The sequence below is a fragment of the Sus scrofa genome, chromosome 1 (assembly GCF_054392235.1).
Source record: "Sus scrofa isolate SSC_HxYL_T2T_F1_AM1 chromosome 1, Sscrofa_HxYL_maternal_Yorkshire_Landrace_v2.0, whole genome shotgun sequence".
Classification (NCBI taxonomy): domain Eukaryota; kingdom Metazoa; phylum Chordata; class Mammalia; order Artiodactyla; family Suidae; genus Sus; species Sus scrofa.
The window spans coordinates 156,801,080-156,823,810 of NC_139383.1; the positions used below are offsets into that span (position 1 = coordinate 156,801,080).

General features: G+C 55.9%; 1 protein-coding gene across 1 annotated transcript in view; it reads right to left on the bottom strand.

The window, feature by feature from the left end:
• The window catches only part of NFATC1 (nuclear factor of activated T cells 1), a gene marked incomplete at both ends in the record, with an annotated part of 62,829 nt that extends 41,393 nt beyond the window's left edge, over positions 1-21,436 (bottom strand). The window contains 2 exon segments of the mRNA NM_214161.1: positions 11,033-12,131; positions 21,241-21,436. Of these exon segments, the coding sequence (NP_999326.1) occupies positions 11,033-12,131; positions 21,241-21,337 (1,196 nt within the window).
• Positions 21,437-22,731: the final 1,295 nt, after the last annotated feature.

Genomic DNA, 22,731 nt, shown 5'->3' on the forward strand with positions numbered 1-22,731 from the left:
CCGCACCCTGGGATCCAGAAACTCCGCTTCTCCCCACCTGGTGCGGATGACCACAAGGTGTGCCTCTTCCAGCTGGCCACCGGGATGCCCTCCTGGTGCTTCACCTGCGTGTCCATTGGTCACACAAAGGATTTCACCCACAGCCCCCTCCCTTCAGCAGACGTGGCGCCAGAGAGGGCCTGTCAGACAGCAGCTCTGTCTTTGGCACCACCCAACACCTTCCAACAGGACGCCAAGCCTGAGCTGGCACCAGGAGCACCACCAACCCGCCAGCCTCCCAGCCAGAGCACAGCTGGCCGTGGAAGAGGCAGGGACCAGGGACCTTCACAGTGATTCAAACCCGAGGTCGCAGCTGTGCTCATCCCAGAAGGTCTCACTTCGGTCTGGACCCCTCCATGGGCTCCAAGGCACCAGTGGGGCAGGGCTCAGCCAGACCTGCTCACCCCAGGACTCCCCAAACCACTGCATCTGCCACCACGAGCACCAGAGACCAGCCTTCCAGGAAGCACAGTCACTGCCAGGCCAAGCTCAGACCCAGAGCCCAGCAGGGCCCTGATTCCACACCGACTCAAGACAATGGGAAAACCAGAGACAGAGGATGTGCCTGATGACCCAGCCTAGGACCCACTGAGCTGCCTTACAGCTGAGCACAGGGAAGAGTGATCCATGCACCGGGCCAGACCGTGGGCACGGACCCGAACTGGACAGCCTGGGAGAAAAGGCGGGTCAGGGAATCTGAACACCTGCCTGGGATATTAAGAAATTATTTTAAATCAATTTTTGCTATCTAGTATGGTGTCTAGATACCATCATGATAGGTTTCTAAAAATGAGCCCCTATCTTTGAAAGATACAGACTGAGCATCAGTGGATAAGATTATCAGAGGTCTAGGATTTACTGCAAACTAACAGGGGCAGGAGTGGTGGGGGAACCACGAGTTACTCAGTTGAGTTAGGGGTGGACATGGGGGCCCATGACTCGTCTCTCGGCTTTTTTTCTGAAACACAGACTGAGAGACCAAATCCTAGAAAAGTGCACTGAAAAAAGTGCACGGTGATCTTTCAGGGAGGGAGCTGTCAGGGAATCATTTTTCTCTTTGTTTATCCACATTAAAAAATATTTCACAGTGAAGGACATTAGTTGTGACCCCCAATCAACTTCTTCACCCTCTGTTCCCACCCTGGTGAGCTCGGGGACTTCTGTAAAGGGGCTTCACCCAAGCCCGAGGGCCCCTCTGGAACCCTCTCCCAGAAAGGCTGTGTTCGTCCAACATCTGAAAACCAGCGCCCAGCACAGCCCACCACCCAGGTGGCCACGGACCAGAGTTTCAGAACAGCCCTCGTCTGTGACACCTCCTTACACGGAGACCCCAGGGTGAGGGAGCTTCTGTTCAGAAGGTTTGGGTGGAGTCCCTTCGATGTTGAGCTTTCTGAGAGCTAAGCCCCAGGCGGACTTATCACCAAGGAGAAAACCGTTGAAGGCTCTAGGGACTCCTGTTTCTAAAACAGCGGACCTTGGAGGGGGGACATCGCCACGTTTTCCCAGGGTCGGTGACCAGGGCCTCCTAACTGCAAGTTGCTTTGTTTTGGGTTTTTTTCCTCCTCTAATCTGAAGAAAGGTTATCAGCTCAGTCTCCCCTATGTCATTAAGCAGGTCTCTGGGCCCCAAAGGCTCCTGCGGGCGGAGGCTGCGCCGGACCACACACCGCGTCCACCCACGCTCCTCCCGTGCCCCCTGACACGCTCTGGCAGGGCTCCGGTGAGAAAGTCCCTCCCACACGAGAGAGGTCGACCTTCCTGGAGGGCGGCCCTGGCCTTTGGGGAGGACAGGTGGGTGTGCCCCGGGGCGAAGCCGCATTTCTCTGCTGATGACCCCCAGGGGTGTGAAGGGCCGTGGGTGGCGTCCCTGCCCACCTGGTGTCAGCAACCCCATAATGGGGGGCCATCTGGCCTCCAGGTGTCCCCTCCCAGCTCTCGGGGATGAGCTGGAAGCCTTGGAGTCAACATTTACTTCTGATGAGAGTCTGGAAGGAACGGCAGGGGACCAGCCTCCGCGGGACGCACATCTGGGAGTCTCGGGTGGCAGGAACCACCTCCTCTGCACTGTCACTCCAGATGCCCAAGCAGGACTCAGGGACAGAAGCTGCTGTAGGGGTGGGACAGTGGTCTGGAGGAGGCACCCTGACCACACCCAGGGAAGAGAAATGTGCTTTGACGGAGACAGAGACGTTGGTGGGTGAACAGGGAACAAGGGACAGAACCAGGCTGTAAAATGCATGGAGGCAGCGAGGCATCCGCTCTAGGAAGACTCCTGCCTGCCTGCCACCCGCCGTCCTGGGTGTGTGTGGCAGGGGGGCTGTGCAGGCAGAGAGCCTGCAGACCCTCCAGGATGCCCCGTCCTAGCTACCCTGGAGGTAGACCACTTCTTGCTGCCGCCTCAGCCCCAAATTTCCCTGACTTGTCCGCAACTTGTCCCTGTGCCCTAGGGACTCAGGGGGCACGGGTGGGGTGGAGGGCCTGGTGCATGTTCAGTGTGTGGGGGGGCACCTGCTCACCCCTGCCCCTGCTCCGGGAGGCTCGGCCAGGCCTGGTCTGGTCAGGAATTCAATCCAAACTCGGTCAAAAACCTGGAACTTTCAGAATAAGAACAGCAAGACCATCATGGAGAGATTCCTTTCTAAATGACAGATTAAAGAATTTGATAAGAATTCACCACTTTCAGCGGCTCTACCACACAGGGTGTGGAGAGAACACCTGCCAAGGTGGCAGAGACCTCCTTCCTGCTCTGTGGGAACCCTGTCATCCTCAATCTGCACCCCCCCCCACAACAAGCCAGTTTCACATCAGCCTCTCAGGCCCTGCACCTGGGATGCGGAGCCAAGCAGCCTCCAGGGCTTCTGGGCAGACAGGCCCAGCCCCCCCACCCAGAGCTGATAGCACCCAGGTGCCCCCACCCCCAGCTGCACAAGGGCAGCATCACAGAGGGCACCCTTCTGACACAGGCGGTCAACTGTTCTCCAGGAAAGTGGGCCCTCCTCCTCCTAGGACCTCTCCTGAGAAAGGACCCCCAGCGTCCCCACAATTCACAATGAAGGCAACTCAGAAAGAGCTCCTGTCCAGAAACCCAGCTGAGATGGGAAAGAAATGACTTCGGAGGAACTTCTCAAACTGCTGGGGCTTCCCCTCCTGATCCAAGACTAGACAACTGCATCTGCACCCAGTCCCTGTCCCCGGGGACCAGAACTGTCTGGACAAATGTCTGAGGCATGTTACCCTCAGCGAGTAGAACAAAGGACCTGGGGAAAGGCCTATGCCTGTCAGATGCCCCTCAGATGGAAGGAAAGAGGGAGGAAGGGAGAGGTGGGTGGGTAGATGGATGGATGGATTGATGGATGAATGATAGAAAGATTGATGGATGGGTGGGCGGGTGGACGGATGGATGCTGGATAGAGACATGGATGGATGGGTGGACAGATGGATGGATGGATGTTGAATAGATGGATGGATGGGTACATGGATGGATGAATAATGGAAAGATGGATGAATGGACAGATGGATGGGTGGACAGATAGGTGGATGGATGCGTGGGTGGATGGGTGGATAGATGGATGGGTGGGTGGGTGGGTGGAGGAATGTTTACTAGGTGAAGACCCCTGTGGGTATAGAGCACTGATGGTCCCTCTGCAGCCCCAATGACCCTCTTGTTACAGAAAATGGATTTTAGCATGTTTTGACTGTGATTCTTGGCACCAAATGCCTTCTTTTTTTTGTTTGGTTTTTTTCGTTTTGTTTTTTTGTCTTTTCTAGGGCTGCACCCACGGCATATGGAGGTTCCCAGGCTAGGGGCCGAATCGGAGCTGTAGCCATCGGCCTATGCCAGAGCCACAGCAACGTAGGATCTGAGCCGAGTCTGCAACCTACACCACAGCTCACGGCAATGCCGGATCCCTAACCCACTGAGCAAGGCCAGGGATCGAACCAGTCAGATTCGTTAATCACTGAGCCACAATGGGAACTCCCCAAATGTCTTCTTAGATGCTGCCAGAGCCTGCTGCTAATCAGTCACCACAGAGATAGAGTTTTAGGAAGAGGACAATCAGACTATACCTGACAACACTTGCTTATAAAAACCAAGAAACTCGGAATCTCCAAGTTAACGTAGGATGAGGCAGAAGTAAGCCTCGAAACCAACACCCCAGGTTGGCTTCTACCCACAGAGCTGCCAGAATGTCAGGAGCAGCTCCCAGAGTTCAGCCTTAATCTGCTCAGTTTTAAAATGGGAACCACAGGAAAACCCAGACCGTCATTAAAAGGTAGACTCTGTTTCCAAATTCTAAGTTTAAACCAGACTTCAGTGGTTCAGGATGTGACAAACACAGGTGTTTTCAAATCAACTATAGGAATTTTGTGAACCAGCTGCACTGCTCCTTGTGGACTCAGAACCCTGGTGAGGGTCTCGCTGAAACCAAGCTCAGATTCTGACACCTGTGCCAAGCCCACCCTCAGCCAGGAGACCGCGGGCCCAACAGGTACAGCCAGCGGGCTCTGCCCCTCACCACTGTGGCCCCTGGACACCGCCCGAGAGTGACAGCAGCCACCACCCCCTTTCCTCCACAAGCTTCCCTGCCACCTGCTGCCTTGCCCCCTCCTCATAACATCAACGTGAAGTAAAATGGTGGGACCTCAGTGCCACCTACAGGTGCATGTCCCGCCCCTGCAATGTGCCCCTTGCAACAAGGCTCTCAAGGCTGCTGCTGGGTCCTCCTGGCCTCAGAGCCTGCAGTGACCCCTTGCGCCCCCAGCCCGGGGAATGGAGACCTCACAGCCTCTTGCTCTTTCACTCTGTGTCTAGGAAACGCCAGGTGCCTTCGTTCCCCCTCCTATAAAGCAGCACACCCCCAGGCTGCCTCCCACAGCAGAGTTCCGGGCCCAGGTCCCTGGGGAGGGACCCTGAGGCTTTAAGGCCACAGCGCGTGCCAACAGCCCTGCAGAGCTCTGGGCCTTGTCACGGTGTGGTTGCCCCACAGGAGGCCACGTTCACCTGCGGGGAACCATGGTCAGAAGAAAATCTGCATTTCCACAGGCGAGGGCCTTCTCAGTGGACCAGGCCACTGTGTCATCCTACCGCTGAGGACAAACACTCAGCTCCAGGGAGCAGCCCACTTACACCTACGAGCAGCCTGTGCAAGGAAAGAACTGGACTGTCCACCTCAACAAGCCGATAAAAGCATGCAGCTAGAGAGACAAACACACAACTGCTACCACAAAGAGCACGGGGAGCATGACGCAGAACCAACGCCCATGACAGTTCTGAGCTCAGGGTGTGGCAGGGCTGTGCTGGGTCGGTGGGCGTGGCCGTGCCTGGTTGGGGGGCGGGGTGTGCCGGGTGGGCGCCTCCCCTCCTGTTGGGAGGGCGGGGCCGTGCCAGGTGGGCACTTGGAGCTCAGACCAAGCTGGATGGTTAAGTCTCAGGGGAAAAACAACAGTGGAGTTGCTTATTTCACCAAAAACCAGCTCAATGCTGGAAGATGTTTTTTTTTCTTCTTTGGCCTTTTGGCTGCAACTGCCACCTGTGGAAGTTTCAGAGCCAAGGGCTGAACCTGCGCCACAGCAGTGACAATGCTGGATCCTTAACCCACTGTCCCATCAGGGAACTCCAGAGTTTGCTTTTTAAACAAATGCTTCTAAAATATCTTCTAAGAGTTCTCTGGCGGCACAGCAGGTTAAGGATCCGGTGTTGTCACCACAGCGGCTCAGGTACGACACCCCGGGAACTTCTGCACGCCTAAGCCTCGGCCAAAAAAAAAGCAAACCCTATCATGACCTATAAATACACTTTTGCTCAAGAACCCAGGAAACAATTGGCAAATAAGGGCCCGTTAATTTTCACAGGAAGCCTAGTTTACATGTGGACAATCCCTGCCTCCCAATTAACTTCAACCCAAGGCAGGACCATTCCCTTGCTCCCAGCCGGCCCAGCCCAGGTTGCTGCAGGTGCATGTGGGTCCCTGACGCGCATGCCCCACACCCTCCTCAGAGGAAACGTCTCAGCAGAAATCACCTCTGTTTTGTCTGTGGTCAGTGGTGTGTGTCGTCACTGGACTTCCGCACCCCCGCCCCCCCAGCTGGGAGATCTCAAGATTGGAGACCCAGTGAGACTCTGGGCCCTGGGACCAGATGCTTGAGCACAGCCCTGCCCCCACACGCACTTGGAGGGACAGGTGGGTGTGAGCAGGACCAGCCCAAGGCGGACTAGCCTTGGAGCCATAACTTTTCTGGCATTTGGATCATCCTACGAGATCAGCCAACATTTCACATCTCTGTGGCTCAACTTAAAAATCTATGTGTAAAGCCACAAAGATTCAAATTATATTATCCTCTCCAGGAACACAAAAGTACTTGAGTTCCTCTTTCTCCTTTTCATGCTAATAATAGAATTCGCAGAATAACATCAAAGAGAGAAACACAGGCCGAGAGCTCCCCACACGGCTCAGGGACAGGGCTGCAAAGGTGGGCAGAAGTCTCTCCCTCTGCCACAAACCCACACGTCTTAGCTGGAACCACCTGGCTCAGCTTTCAAGGCGAAAGTCAGTACTCAGAGCATCTTTTCCAGGGTCAGCGGTGAATCCTGGGGAACCAGAAAGTGCCTATTCTGCATGGAGTGAAGGGTTTGGGTCTGGACCATGTGCTCCTACAGCAAAGAGGGGCAACCAGCAAAAATACAGCCCCTGGGTCCTGCCCGCAAACAGCAGATTCACCTGCAGAAGCCTCTCAGGGGTTGTAGCAAAAGTCAGCCCCCACCACCCCCAGGGGCAGGCCAGCTGCTACAAAAAGGTTCCAGGCTCCCCTGACCACCCCCCCCCCGCCCAGCCCCCACAGCAGGGCCCTGATTGGAGGAAAACTTGTTGGGGCTTCTGGGAGCGGCTAATCAAAGGTGTGAGACCAGTTTTGCCCATTACCAACAGGGTGGGACACGTGGCCTGATGCTGAGCCCAGGTCCCATAAGTGCTCAGGGAGCCGTGCAGAGACCTCCCCACAAACTGTCTTCTTTTTTAAAGCTCATTGTCAGTGGGCTTACTTTTGTGATCTTCAGAGGACGTCCTTTGCCAGGTCAAAAAAGGGGAAAATAACCCAGATGCAATGGGTCCTGTACCCCTAGTGTGCTGGCCCAATGGAAACCATGAGTGCAGATGGGCTGGGCTGGGCCAGGGTTGGGATTGGGGCTGGGACTGTGCCAGGGTTGGGTTGGGGCTGAGCTAGGTTTGGGGTGGGGCTGAGCCAGGGCTGGACTGGGGCTGGGCCAGGGTTGAGCAGGGTTGGGGCTGGGGCTGGACTAGGCTGGGCCAGGGCTGGGCTAGGGTTGGGGCCAGGGCCAGGCGGAAGCTGGGGCTGCCCAGTGGATTAGTGGGAAACTCTGGGGAGGTCATGCGGGCACATTGATTACCAGCCTACAGCTTTATTGAATCCTATTCCAAATCGGGATAAACTCAGAAATATTTGGAGAAGATTTTAAAATGCGATCATAGTCAGCAGTAGTTTTGTTAGATTTTTGGAAGCTAACACTTCTGTATGGCATAAAAATTATGGATATTACTTTAAATCAATTGTAGCCAAAAAACTCAAAGAAACGACGTCTGAAAAACACTGATTTGGCCGTGGAACCCCTCAGGGCTGAACCAAACAGGGTCCCAGTAAATCTGTTCATCATGCTGGTCCTGCCCCTTAGAAAGGCCACCTTTTTAAGTACTCAAATCTAAACATCAAAGTATCCTTTATAGGAATTTAACTCGATGAGTGTGCTGCTGCTGTTACAAAAGACTCACCTTAAAATGCCCTGCCTTTCCAAAAGCAGTTTCCCGTTAAGTCCGCATGCCTCATGTCACTTTGCCTCTTTAGGGGAAATTTCTGTGATTACACGGGGCACAAACAGCTAAAGACATCAGACCTCAAAAGTTGAACCTTTCTACAAGCTTCTTCTAAAGAAAGAAGTTCACTGAACACATAGCAAGGAGCCTGGGTGAGCAACGGACACTTGAGGACGTTCCAGTCAACAATAGCCATTTAAACTCCAGCTCCTTGGGGACAGAATAAAGTCCTCTGAAAGCCACCATCTGGAAACAATCCAAAGAGAGCTGAGCTCGCCCACTGTCACCTTTCACCGCCAAGGCTGACAGCCGCTCGCCACCTACCATCGTTAGCGGAGTTAGTTCCACTCATCGGCAGAAAGTGAGGGGGAAAACCCTCTCCCTTCCAAAGAGACTCATGGCCTGGTTGACGTGGAAACAGCGAGCACTGAAAATCCAGATTCCTTATGGGGACTCCAGAGGGTCCCCTGCAATTTCTCTGCGTTTCCCAAGCTTTAAGAACAGAAGTGCCATTCCATTAAGCTCTAACGTAAATCTAAATTCATCTAACTATGAACTTCTACCCAACACGTTGCTGGTTTCACGAACAACTTCTTCCATGGCCAAGATTCAGCATCACTCTTCGAGCCAGGGGCTGTCAGAACGCTGAGCCCAGAGGGTGTGCCACACGCGCTGTACAGGCGGAAGACATCAGCGGGCACTGAGCCCACACCAGGTTCCCTGGGCAGATGCCCCTGCATGGCATGACAGAAGCACAAATGCCCAGAGGTGCTGCACGGGAGGGCAGAGGACCTGTCCTGCGAAATCCCCCAGCCCGGACCTGGCACTTCAGCTGCGTAGCCCAAGGTCGCATGGACACCCCTGTTCGGGCCCCCAACTTCCCCAGCACAATGGGACACTCGTGGCAGGAAGTGTGGTCACCATCCCCGCAGAGAGAGCAGCCTGACCTCCCTCTTCCACTGCAGCCTCTAGCTGCCCCCATCACCAGCTAAAGGGATCCCACAGAAACATATCTCAAGAGACCAGGAAACATTTTGATGTGGAATCAAAACGTGGGAAAAGCTGACCACAAGCCCTGGAGGGATGGCCTCATGAGTTGTGTCTGTGTTTACCTGGGGGGCTGGGAGTACCACACTGCACTCCAGGCTCTGAGACAGGCTGTGAAATTGTTGCCAAGACACCCGTGCAAAGCCAGGGACGCAGCCCCACTTCCAGGCCTCGTACATGCAGAGAACAACCTGCAGAAATACCTGTGAGCCTGCAGGCTCCCACTGCCAAGGGGGTCTCAAGGGAAGAGGTCCTGGGGACTTGATAAAGCCACCTCATCTATCACTGGGTGTCACAGGCTGGAGTCCTAAACCCAGACCTCAGGAGGCCACCATGCTTGCATGTGGGGTTCTTACAGGGGCCATCAAGTTAAGGCAAGGACACCAGCTGCCCTGGTCCAAGGACTGGTGCCCTTGCAAACAGAGGACACGTGGACACAGAGGCAGATGACGTGAAGAGACATGGGAAAGGGTGGCATCTACAGCCACACAGAGGCCTTGGGAGCACCAAACACCAGCGCTGGATGGCGGACCCCAAGCCCCAGAAGTGTGAGGGATAAAGGTCTGCTGCCTAAGCTGTCCTGTCGGTGGTGTTTTGTCACAGCAGCTCCTGGAGACACAGGGTTTGCCTAAACTTGGGACTTCCTTACAGACCCTTATGCTAGAGTCACCTTCAGCCTCTAGTCACAACATCACACTGCCCTGGTGTGAGTTCATGAGATCTCATCACGGTCCGTGAAAATGACAGCGTGGGAATCTGTGTGCCTGAGAGGGTTTCCTCTCAAATGTTCTCTTATTTAAATAAAAGTGATAAAGAAAGTACAGCTTGCGTAAATAAGCAGTTCTCATGTTGTTAAATGCCTCCAAATGGACTTTTTAAAGGCACACATTTATGAATGAAATCCAGGTTTTAAGATGCATTTGTTTGGAGAGTCACTTTGACTTTAGCAGCTTTTGAAACTTTTATGTGGACACATCCTAAAGCCAGGCAAGAAAAATCACTGATAATTCTTGCTTTTTCTCTACTCTCGGCCCTTAAATATACCAGGAGAAAGGAAGCATTCAGTGTGAAACTGTCGTCTCTCATATTCATTCTTTGCCACAAACTCCCAAAAAGGTTTAGTCGTGTTCATTCAGCACCTAGAACTAAATTATCCACTTACAGCTCCAACCACATCATGCATTCTCATCCGCGGATAAAGAAGGTCTGAGCAGAATAACTTTACTGACCGGCATCCCTTTTGTTGCGGGGTGCGAGTGGGGAGACGGCGGCCCCACACCCGACTCCAGCCTCCAGAAGGGCCGCCAACACTAAGTGAACAGGAGAAACGGCATGAAGCCATGAGTACCCGACTCCATGGGCCAAGCAGGTGTGCCCGTCTCACGCCCCTTCCCGGGAGGCGGCCACAGCCCACGGCCCAGTGCACACCTCCCGGGAAGGCCGGATAAAACCCTGGAGCAGAAAGCACTCTGCCGGGGTCATTAGTGGCCCACCTGTTGGAAAAGCTGTTCAGTTAAAAATAAAAACCCTGGGCTGAGTAAGTGGACCCAATGGAGCACCAGCAGCCCCAGTGCCGTTAAAAAGAAAAATCAACAGCCTGAGACACGGGTCCGGACGCGCTGGCGCTCCCCGCCAGGCAGCCGGCGAGTCTCCTGGGAGGAGGCGGCTGTGTTGTTTCCAAACGCCAGCGGGGCTGGTGCGGGGAGCGGGCTGGCTGCTCCAGGGAATTGCAGAGCCAGGCCCCATCTGTACCAACGCAGTGACAGCAATTAGGTGCGAGAAGGGGGTGGGTACGTGGGGGAGGCAAGAACACAAACAGCAGCGGTCGCCTGGTTCTACAGAAAACAAAGCAGAAACTGCACGTGTCTGTACACCCCTGTTAGGGGCTGGCTCCTGTCCCCAAAGTCCAGACCCCAGCACCTCAGAATGACTGCATCTGGGGAAGGGGCCTTTTAAAAAGAGGATCTGAGATGAGGTCCAGGTCAGGCCTCATGAGAGGTGGACAGAGGGGACACAGGCTGGGAAGGCAGAGCCAGGGTAGGGCTCCTAGGGACCCCAGGATGGGCAGCCAGGCCCTGGCCTCTAGGGAACTGGCCCACCCGGGACCGCTAACCAGCTCACCTGGCATAGGGCGTCGGGGACCGTGGCCTGGCCCACGGGTATGGGTGCTGCGGCACCGACAGGTACTGGTCGCAGAAGGCGCCCTTGCGGATGTGCTGGAAGGGCGGAAACTCCTCAGGTGGGAAGTCGGATGTGGGCGGCGTGGCCCCCAGGTCCTCGGCTGCCGGCTCCACCTTGAGCGCCAGTGAGGGTGAGTGGTCCAGGGCGGTCTTGCGGGCCTTGACGGGGACACCATCGCCCAGGTCCAGGCTGCTGTCGGTGCTCAGGGCATTGATGGCTGCCACGATGGCAGAGCTCGTGTACTGCGTGGTGTTGCCCAGCCAAGTGTCGTCGGTGACGCTGACCCTCGGCGAGCTGTGCGGGGAAGGTGTGGGCGAGGCATGCGGGGAGCAGGACAGTTGCCGGCCGTTGAGACCGTACTTCCTCTTGTTGCAGGGGGACGAGGGCCTGGACGTGCGGGCCCCCAACCAGCTCTCCTCGGTAACACTGGTGCGGGGCGAGGTGGACGGTGAGTGCCGCGGGGACCCCAGCAGGCTGCAGGCCCCCAGGCCACGGGGAAAGCCCTCCTCAGGGTCCGTGGTCTTGGGGGACACGCAGGGAGACTGCCACGGGGATGTCTGCGGGGACGCGTACGGGTATGAGAAGCTGGACTCGTAGGACGAGGCCTCGGAGTTGCAGCTACGGGACGACAGGCTGCTGGCTGGGCTCAGGCATGAGGGGTCTCGGTAGGCCTCCAGGTTGGGAAGACTCAAGGTGGCCGTGGACGGGGAGCGTCTGGGGTTGGGAAGAACGTCTTCCACAGCCACATCATGGAAGAACTGGCCGTTGTTGTGGTGCAGCCCCAGGTAGGATGTGATCTCAATGCGAGGGCTCTCCAGGGCGGGGGCCCCGTTGGGCCTGACACCACCGGAGGGGAGGAAATAGCCCGAGGGCCCGCCGTCCACGGCGCCTGCGTACCCCGCAGGGTGACCTGCTGACCCAACAGCTGAGATCCCAGCAGCCGAGGCCTGCTGGTCGTGGCATGGAGCTGGCAGCGTGGGCGGTGCCGTGGGGAGGGGCAGAGCAGAACTGATGCCGGTGGTGGCATAACTGTAGCGTTCTGGAAGGAAAAAGGAGAAGGTGGATGAGGGGCTAGTCATGGAAAGTTCAGCCCTCAAACCTGGGGAGCCCGGATCAGTGTAGCCTGGCCCTAGACCCTGCAGCTCGTGCCACCTGGTGGAGGAGCAGCTGAGCATTGGCCTGGCCGACGGGGCCTCTGTACCACACAGCCTCACACTCAGACCTGCACCACTGCCCAACTGCCCTTCCCCCAAAGACTTACACCTCCGTCCCCTAACCTCCCTCTGCTCTTCACTCAAAACCTGCCTCAGAGTTCCCATCATGGCTCAGTGGTTAACGAATCTGACTAGGAACCATGAGGTTGCGGGTTCGACCCCTGGCCTCACTCAGTGGGTTAAGGATCCGGCATTGCTGTGAGCTGTGGCATAGGTTGCAGACGCGGCTCGGATCCCGCATTGCTGTAGCTCTGGTGTAGGCCAGCAGCTATAGCTCTGATTAGACCCGTAGCCTGGGAACTTCCTTATGCTGCGAGTGCGGCCCTAGAAAAGACAAAAAAAAAAAAAAAGACCTGCCTTCCCAACCCAACGTATGGCCCCTACCCTGCGTGTCTTTCTCCTTAACACTCATCATGTCCACGTCATCTTTCACAAGGAGAAACTGAGTTCTGTGTGGGCAGGAACTTTTGCCTGCCTTGGTCTACTGGGGTTCACAGCTGACATGAAAGCTGAGCCCTGCACCCCACTTTGTTCACTGAATAGGTAGGTGGGTTTTGACCCTGGGACCTGGACACTTAAAAAGACATTTTAACAGACTGATCACCAGCTACAAAGAAAACATCTCAAAGACTGGATGAAAATATGGATTCTGGGGTCTCTCTCATGTAAATTCTAATTCTGGCTCATGACCTAAGAATCCTTCTTTAAAAAGAAACCAGGCAGGGAGTCCCCTGGTGGCCTAGTGGTTAGGACTTGGTGCCTTCACTGTTGCAGCGCAGGTTCAACCCCTGCCTGGTCTGGGAACTGAGATCCTACATCAAGCTGCTGCTCCCTGCAGCCAAAAAAAAAAAAAAAAAACAAAAATGGATGATATTGATGCACAGCCATATTCAAATCATTACATATTAATTACAGCCTCAGTTAAATATTTTTTAAAAATCATTATTAGCATAATTAGTAATTTTTAACAGGAAAGCCAGACTACTTCCATTTCAGATTTGAATAGACTTTATAACATGTTGGTAGCTCGTTACCGTATGCCTTGAGGTAAGTCTCCCAAGGCCTCTGAATAATGGAAGCTGCTCCTGGGAACCCTACACCCACCTCCTGGGTCAAGTGCACCAGCCTGGGGATATTTTACCCCAGGCCAGTGTGGCCCTTCCGCTGTGCTGTGCTTCAGAAACTCGCCTGGATGGACCCCAGAAAATCAAGGGCCTCCAAGTGCAGGTTCAAACTCCTTCGTGTTTACTAACAGAAACGGTCCAGCTCCCCAATTCCGCAAATCTATTTCCACTGTTGCTTATTTCAGAAATGCCAACCTCCCTCTGGTCACCCAGTCTCTTACAAGCCTTGCTATCAGGAAGTTCCGGCGTTTACACTCTAAATCCGCCACCTCCCGCCGCCGCCCCATTAAAACTCTGTTTGTTAGTCCCCAAATGGGCGGCCCACAGAGAGCCCTCAGGCCCTGCCCTCACCCCACTGCTGCAGGTGGGCGGGCTTTTGGAGCAAAAGCATCAGTGCTCCAGATGCTCAGAATCGGTACAGATCCTCAACAGCCCAGGGAGAGACTGAGCCGTGACAAGGAAGAGAAAACTAGACTCCAGCTGAGGAAACCAACAGCTCAGGTGGTGGGCTCACGCGTCCCCATGCAAACCTGCCTCACCCCCAAACCGCACCCATGCACAGGAGAGCGAGGGGCAGCCTCTGCCTCCGCAGGCCAGACCCCAAGGTCAAGCCCAGCCTGCCTGGGGACCGAGGCGTCCTCCGCCACACCAACACCCTCACAGGCTCACTGACACTTTTAACACGAAAACCATATTCGAGCATTAAAAATCAGATTACAATCTTTGAAAAAAATCAGACAGGAATTTTATAACCCTAGAAAGGGACTTCCAGAACAGACCTCAAGATTTCTCAAGGAGGTGGCTCGGGGAGAGCAGGCCAGGCAGCCTAGGCCCCAGGAGAGCCCCACCACCATGCAGTGACCCTTGGGACAGGTGTGGACACCCCTGCCTTCAGCACTTCCCGCATCCAGGCAAGCAGGCACTGGGCTGGCTCCAGAGGCCCTCGTCCACAAAGCTGTGTGGACACAGAGGGTCGGGGCAGTGGGCAGATGGGGCCTCAGTGAGGGTCTGCCCACAAGACAGGACCCTCAGGGGCTGCACAGTGTCCACATGGAATCACCCTCCCCTCAGCCACTGTGGGACACGTCCTACATAGTAGTACTTTGAGCAGGTACGCCTCTGTGGAACCAAGGCCTCCTGGCCTCAGCATCAGTGTTACATTGATGACATCACAGGCTTTTTCATGGCTGGCCCAACACTCTCCACCCCGTTCTAACCAGAACCGCTGTTTAAAACACAGAAAACAGGAGTTCCCATCATGGCTCAGTGGTTAACGAATCTGACTAGGAACCATGAGGTTGCAGGTTAAGGATCTGGCATTGCCGTGAGCTATGGTGTAGATCACAGATGTGGCTCAGATCCTGAGTTGCTGTGGCTGTGGTGTAGGCCGGCAGCTATAGCTCCGATTAAACCCCTAGCCTGGGAACCTCCATATGCTGCGGGAGCAGCCCCAGAAAAGGCAAAAAGACAAACACAGAAAACAAAAAACAGGGATCCCAGCACCTGTGTGGCTTCAGGTAAGAAGTCAGGTACCAACCAGTGCAACCAGAGGCAGACTGCACTGGGGCATGTCCAGCATCAGCCTGTTGTTTAGATTTGAAGAGCACTGCGGGATCGCTAAGCCGTGTTACACGCATATGGGGTGGGAGCTCAGTGGTGACACTTTTTGACAAACAGCTTCGTCATGTGTGACTTGTCCCCACTCAGTGTAAATTAGAGACACTCGCCCACATCTTCCCAGCATCCAGGCATCTGGGAACCTGTGCTTCTTCAGACAGTTTCTGCTAACGCGGGTGCCAGCGCCACAACACAGGTGCCGGTGCCATCACACCCCTCTAGCATTCCTGCTACACCACAGCGAGGGTGGGGCTCCCCCCAGCCCCCCACCCCACACATGGGCACCACCTTTGCCAGTACCACAGTCACATGCGCACCCCTGGTCACCACAGGGACTCCCTGGCCCCTTCCCAGCCTGGATGCCGCTCTCTGGGACCCACTGACAAAGGCCCACAGTGCCTCGGATGAAGTGCCCAGGCTAGCAGCCATGTAGCATGAGCACCAGCGCCTCCTTCCACTCTGTCCACTAGGCGGCCGTGTCCAGGGGGCAGGGACCCCCAGAGAGAAGAGGCCCCAAGCCCCTGGGCAGAGTGACCATTTTCCAGGCCTGCACCCTCTCTCCCATGGCCACGTGTTTACAGCTCTTTTCCCAGTGCAAGGTGCAAAGATCATCCAGCATTTAAGAAGGAATGAATTTCATTACAAAGACAAGTCACCAGCTCCAGGCAAGATGCCCAGGCGTGAGGCTGGCGAGAAACACAGAAACTGTACCACAAAGCCCTGGCCAAGGTGTCTGTGGGCCCAATGAGCCTCCCAGGCCAACCCCCACCCAGCACCCGGAGGCTGGGGGGAACTTGGAGGGGGTTTAATGGTCAGATCCCCACACTTCCCGCCCAGCTAAGGAAAATGATGCAAACCTGTAATTTATTTTAAGAGACAGAGCTGATCCCACAGCTAAGATACCATCTGTTGGCCGGAAGGTAATTCCAGGAATTTTAAAAAAATCCTAGCAATTAGCAGAGAGTCTTGGGGCTCCTCTACCTGCCCTCAGGACTCAGTCACCTCCCTTGGAGGTGGGGGGGTGGGGGGTGGTCCAAGAGTGCCTGGCCCTGAGGAAGAGACTGGGAAGGGGGCAGCACAGGGCCTGCTGACCCCCAGAACATTCTAAGAGGAGACTCTATTTAAACCAAAGTCTGTCGATAATCATGATTCCATGAGGAAAAGAAAAACAATGACTTTATTAAAACACAAAAAAAGACCCACATAAGCAGGAGTTTTCCTTAATTATATAAATTACGCAGTAAAAGCCTCAAATGCCTGAACTTCATTGTGAACACTCAGCCAGAGTCTGACAATAAAGTTCCCCTTTTGGGACAAAAACACATGCAGGCAGGGGCCAAGCCCAGAGCCGGTCACACTAGGCCTTCTGCCTGGGGGACGCTCTCTCCCACCTCCCTCCCAGCTTCCATTCCAGCTGGTTTTATTTCCCACCTAAACCATATTCAAATCTGAATATTTAACAATTCAAAGGGATTACATTTACACGGAATGAAAATCTTTTCAGTAACTTTCTTAACCATCCTGAGATGTTCAGGCTGATTCCCGTCATGTCAGGAGCCACTAAAGACCTCAGCACCCATTATAGTCACTTTCTGCCTGGGCCTCAGGAGCCTGGCTGCCTGCCAAGGAGGTTCATTAGCTCACAGCGCAGGTGGGCACCCAGAGGGAGTCGGAGCCGTGTTCATACAGTGGAAAGCCACGAAGGGGAAGCTCATCTCTGAGAACCACCCGCCTCCCTGCCCCCACCCACCCTAAGAGGCAGGTGCTGGCGCAGAGCTGGACGGACCAGTGTGGGAGTGGGTGCCTGGTAGCCAAGAGACAAGGTGATCCGCCCTTGCTAGTCAGGCACCCACCGCACACTCAACCCTCAGCACATCCAACAAGCCAGAGTTGTCACAAGGATCTTCTCTTCTTCAGAAAAATAATTTACTCTAGAACCATACAATGGTACTATTTCTGAGCAGCAGCCCAAAAAGCCTGTCTGTGTCCTTCCACTAAGGCCAACTGCGACTCTGCACAATCTGACTGCTCAGAACACCCTCACTGACGGCGGGAACCCGCCACCCTTCCTGGGCAGCAAGCTCCTGCACTGCCACTCTGTACCCACGGACGCCTGTCCACGCACGTTTCCTAACAGGAATCGTTGTGCCCTGCCTGCCCCTCCCATCTTCCCCAGGCTCTGAGAGGGAAACTCACAGCCACTTTTGTTTTTCATTTTAAGGAACATCCCCTTCAGCATTTGCTGGGGTTGAACCGCAGGACACAGAGCTAGAAATAGAACTGAAGAAGCCTGACGGCCAGGCCCAGCCTCCAAACGCCTGGCAGACCTCCCCGCAGGGCAACGGGCACGATGAGAGGGCGAGATTACAATTTCACAGGTAGTGGAAACAAAACAAAACAAAACCAAGCAAAACCAAAGACACTCAACTCCAGGACCTTTCTGTTGGGAGCTGTTTACTGAGCGAGGGCGGGAGGTAGCCCATGGGGAGTTGGGGGGGCAGCCAGGCAGGCCTGTGGTGACAGACAGACACAGCTTTGAGGGCAATGGTCACCCAGCCTTCTGCCAGGGAGAAGATTTCCAAAGGCAAACAGAAAGGTCTCACTGGGCAGCACACAAGCAGCCTGTCCTCACAAGGGCTTCCTGATGCCCAGCGCCCGCACCTCCTCTGGGCACAGGCCCCGACGGCCAGAATCTCAGTCTAGGTCACATTCATTCCCTGTTTTAAGGAATTAAAAACAGCCAGGCTGTCTGTTACCACCCGAGATCCTCCTCTGAAAAACACAATCCAGAACTAAAGTGCCCTCTGCTACTGAACTACCACTGTGGGAGCATCTCTGAAACTTGGGGGTGAATGGGAGATGCGGGGCTGCTCGTGTTCAAGACACAGCCACTTGTCCTAAAGGCAAAGGTGATGCCTCCTCGCCTCCCCAGGGAGGCAGCCTGTGCGTGTGGGGCAGGACCTCGCCCACCACAGGCTCTCCTGACCATCACCACGGCCGCTGCTGAAAAAAAAACTCCTCCAGATCTTCATTTTCTCCGAGGACATCTCCTTTCACTCCTTACCCAGGAAAGGCCACCCTGGATGGCAGTGAGGGACCTGCGTGGTGGAGGCCTGGGAGGTGGCCCACTGTGGGAGGAGACTCCAGGAGGCCCAGAGGCCGGGCCGGTTTCCTCCTGAGTTGCCACGGCGACAGTCCTGGCAGCCTGGGGCAGCCAAAATAACTTAGAAAACAGGAGCCCGGGGCGGGAAGCAGGGCCACGCCCGCCTCCCAGCTGACAGCAGAGCAGCTATTTCCTGAGTTTGGAGAGAAACTGCAGGCCTTGTAGGCTGCTCTCCAGAGGGGCCAGGCCAGGTGGAGACGGCAGGCATGGAGCAGGGCAGGTTATTCTAAAAATTCTCTTTTCTTTCTTCCAACAAATGGTGGCTGTCTATCTGCACCTGCTGAGCGCTTTGGAAATTAAGAATTCCAGGGCCTGGCTGCTCCCTTGAATGCTGGGGAGGAGCAAGAGGTGGCACAAGAGCAAGAGGTGGCACAAGAGCAAGAGGTGGCACAAGGGACAGGGTGACAGTTGAGAGGATGCCACTTGCAGACTCAGAAAGACTCGTGACCCCTGTGGTCAGGGCTGGCTGTGTCCTTTTGACAAAGCACCCATTCTGGGTTCAGTATAATCGCTAAAGCTCTGTTACCTCGCTTCACAATCGATCTCAGAATTAGTCATTCATTCATTTATTTATATCCAACCTCATTCCAGAAAGAATGTGAAGCCATTTCTGCCACCTATTAAGAGCTAAATTTAATATAACAATGTAATCATTAACTGAATAATTAATAACTACAATGTAATGTAATAATTAATAAAAACAAGAAGTACTTTATTCATAATTGCCAAAACTCAGAAGCAACCAAGATATCCTTTGGTAAATGGATGGAAAAATAAGCCATGGTCCATCCAAACACGGGAATAGTATAGCGCTGGAGCCATCAAACCCTGAAAAGACACGGAGGAAACTTAAATGCACGCCACCAAGTGGAAAAGGCCTGTCTGAAGAGGCTGCCTACTATGTTATTCCAACTATAGGACATTCTGGAAAAAAAACAAAACTATGAACACAGAGAACAGACCAGTGGCATCAGGGGCTGCGGTGGGTGGTAAAAAGGACTCTTAGGACAGTGAGAATTCTCCATAGGAGACTGTTAATGGTGGATACCATCACTATGCAGTTGTCCAAACCCACAGAACACAGAACGTACAGCACGCACAGCACGCAGAGTGACGCTCATGTAAGCTAGACTCTGGGAGATGATGAGGTGTCCGTGCAGGTCACTGACTGTAACAAATGTCCCACCTGGTGGGGATGCTGATAGTGGGGGAGCCTGTGCCTGTCGGGGGAGAGGCACATGGGCAATCTCTGTACCTCCCTCTCACTTCTGCCGCGAATCTACAACTTCTCTAAGGAAAAACCAAAAAAGAATGCGTGTCTCAAAAAAAAAAAGAAAAAAAAAGTTAAAAGGAATGGTTTCTGTCAACTTCTTTCTAACACTACAACAAGGGGCTTCCCACCTCTCCCCAAGCTCCCTCCAGCTTCCGAGGCTTCCCGTTCCCCAAGCCTGGTGACTGCTGGGCCCAGGTGCCGGTGCCCCGGAGGCCTTCCCACAGGGGTAATGCCACTGTGATCCCTGGGAGCTTGGGTGGGGGCATAGAGTTGGCAAAGATGCTGAAAATGCACCTTGAGAAAGTCACTCAACTGGCGGTCGGGGAGCAGATATCCAGGAGACACAGGGAGGCCTTCCCCCCGCCTGGTCTGTCCCAGGCACAGAACCAGGCTGGCTGGCCTTGCAGGGTGGCAGTGCCCTGGAGGATCCAGGACGGGGGCTGATTCCACACAACGAAGAGGTCAGGAGTCAGTCACACGTCCCCCTCGCGCCTCTCTCAAAGACATTTGCTGAATGGACTGAAAAGGGGGCTGGATACCAAGGGAGAAAGTCTTTTGGTGTAAACAAGTCCGGAAGCCGGGATCTGCCACAGATAGCCAGTCCCGAGCAAGTGCAGAAGGCCTCCACTTCCGGCCCCAGATCTGTTCAGACAACTGCTTTTCTCTCCCACCCTCGCCACCATGGTCCCCACTGACCCAAAGGCCTGGAGACGCACAGCCAAGGAAGAGGAAAAGGAAGACACTGGGGGGGCACGGGTTCAGGCAGCCTTAGCCTGGTTGGAACATTTATTTTTTTATAAACAAGCAAGACATTACACTTTTAAAAGAAGGGCGGTGAATGATATGGAAAATATTATACAGTCACTGCAGAAACGGGCGCCTGCCGGTGCCAAGTGTGCTGGGCTCAGCTTCACCATTTCACCGCCACGTGGGGAGGGACAGAGAGAAGATCTTGAAGACAGAAACAAAAAGGAGGCCCACAAGGGACAGAAGAGACAGGTGTGGGGAGAGCCAGGCTGCAAGGAGGGGGCTCCTGGTCCCCTTCACTCACTCGGGGTGGCCGGTGGCCGCAGGCCCAGACTGAGTCTTCCGGTGAAAGTGGGGGTGATTGCTCAATGGTTCTTTCTTTTTCAAAAGCCTGCACCCTGGGGGGCCGGAGGAGTCCTTTATCTGTTGTTTGTTTAGGGGAACTTTTATTTTTTGACAGAGAAGAGAAAATTAAAGAAAGAACAGTGTGGCACCCTTGGGGGTCCAAGGTCTCAGAGGCTAGCTCCACTGTACCATCTCTTGATGGAGAGAGGCTTTGCCCTGAGGACACGGGGAGCAAGAGGGGGAAGTCTTGGGGGCCTCATGGGCCAGACACACTCTATCCTTTGGCTTGAGCAACACCCCACCCTAAAGAGAAGGCCCCTCCTGCGGGAATGTGGTCAGGACTCCGCTCTAGTGCAGCCCTGAGTCTTCCTACATGGCTGGGGGGGCCGACCCCAAGGGGGCCTCCCCCACCACTCCCACTCGCCCCTCAACCTGACCTGTTTTAATCCGGCGAAGGGTAGGGCGGTGGGGAGACTTTGGGCGCTGCCCCGACCCCGGGGCCGCGGACCTGGGTGCCGCGGAGGTGTGGGGACGGGAGAGGGGGTGCGCCCCGGGCAGAGGGGCAGGGGCCCGGCGCGCCTCCAGGCCGGCCCCTCCCCACCCGGAACCTACCCGCCCGACCCCCGCGCCCCCAGTCCCTGCGCCCCCGCCTCGCGCGGACCCACCTGCGGTGGCCCCGGCGGCGGCGGCGCCCTCGTCGCTCTGGTTAAACTCGAAGAGGAAATCAAAGTCGAACTCCTGGTCCTCCTCCAGCCCCGTCATGGTGGGTCGGGGTCGAGGGTCAGGAGGTCAGGGTCGGGGTCGGAGTCCGAGGTCAGGGGGCTAGGGTCGGGGTAGAGGGTTGGGATCCGAAACCTAGGGCAGGGGTCCCAGGTCAAGTTCAGGGTTGGATTCAGGGTCTTAAGTCTTGGCGGGGATCCGGTACCTGGTCCGGGTCCCGGGTCGGGCTCTGGGCTGGAGTCGGGTGAGCTCCGGAGTCTGGGCTCAGGGCGTGGTCGGGGTCCCGGGTTGGGTCAGGTTGGGGTCTAGTATGGGGGTCGGGGTAGAGATCCGGTATTGGGGTCAGAGTTCCGGGCAGGGGTCCCGGGCCAGGATCCCAGGTTGGGGTCCGGGATGGGGTCGGGGTCCCCGGCCAGGACCCCGGCGTGGGGTCGGGGTCAGGATCTGGGTTGAGGTCCGGTCGGGGTCCAGAGTCGGGTCCCCGGCCGCGGGCACCTGTGGTCGCGCCGCCCCGGGCTCGGCTGCGCCCTGCGCTCGGCCGCGCGTCCTCGGGTAACGTGACTCCCGCCCGCGCCCCTCCCCCCGGCCCTCCCCCGCCGCGCCCCTCCCCCCGCTGTTTCCGGGTTTACATAAACAAGCCGCTCGCCGGTCGCCGGCTTCCGAGTTTTAAATAAACTCTCCCCGCCAGCCCGAGCGCACGCCTCTCACTAGTGTCCCGGCTCTGGGCAAGCCCTTCCCACCCGCGCCCGGGGACCCCCAGGCGGCTCTTGGGGTCGGCAGCCCCACTGCGAGCGAGACCCTAGAGTGCGCCCCGCCCCCTGAGTCTGCGCTGGGGTGGGGGGGATAGACGTGCGCCGGAGGCGGGGGCGTGGGGGGGGCACACGGAGACTGGCCACTTCCGTCCGCCCCGGGGCCTGAGCGCCCCTGCGGCCCGAGCCGGGTGGGCAGGAGCTGGGGCATGACAGCCGGCGGTCGACAACCCCCCTCCCCGCCTCCGGCAGACTCGCCCCGCTGGGAGCTCTTCGTGAAGCGCGCTGCCCCGACCCCGGTCCGGGGGAGGCGGGCTCGCTTGCCTCACCCGCAAACAGGCGCAAAGATCAATACCTGCGTCCCAATGAGCTGCTGACGCTGCCCCACTCCTACTGAAGGTGCCTAAAGGGGCCTCCTGCCGGCCAGGCCCCTTCTAGGAGCGGATCCGCCCGACTGGGCTGCTGCCTAGTTTGCAGCGCGCACGTCCTGCCGGAGCCCGGCAGCCTGGGCCCGGAGAGGAATTCCCTGGTAGCAGGGCTCGCTATCCAAGGAGCACTGGATTCCCCAACCAGCTGCAGAAGAGCAATGAACACAGAAAACACCGTTTTCCAGCCCCCACAGTTAAAGATGCCCAAAAGGGTCAGGAAAATGCGAGGCTCCTAAGAACCCACAACGCTGTCGCCTTT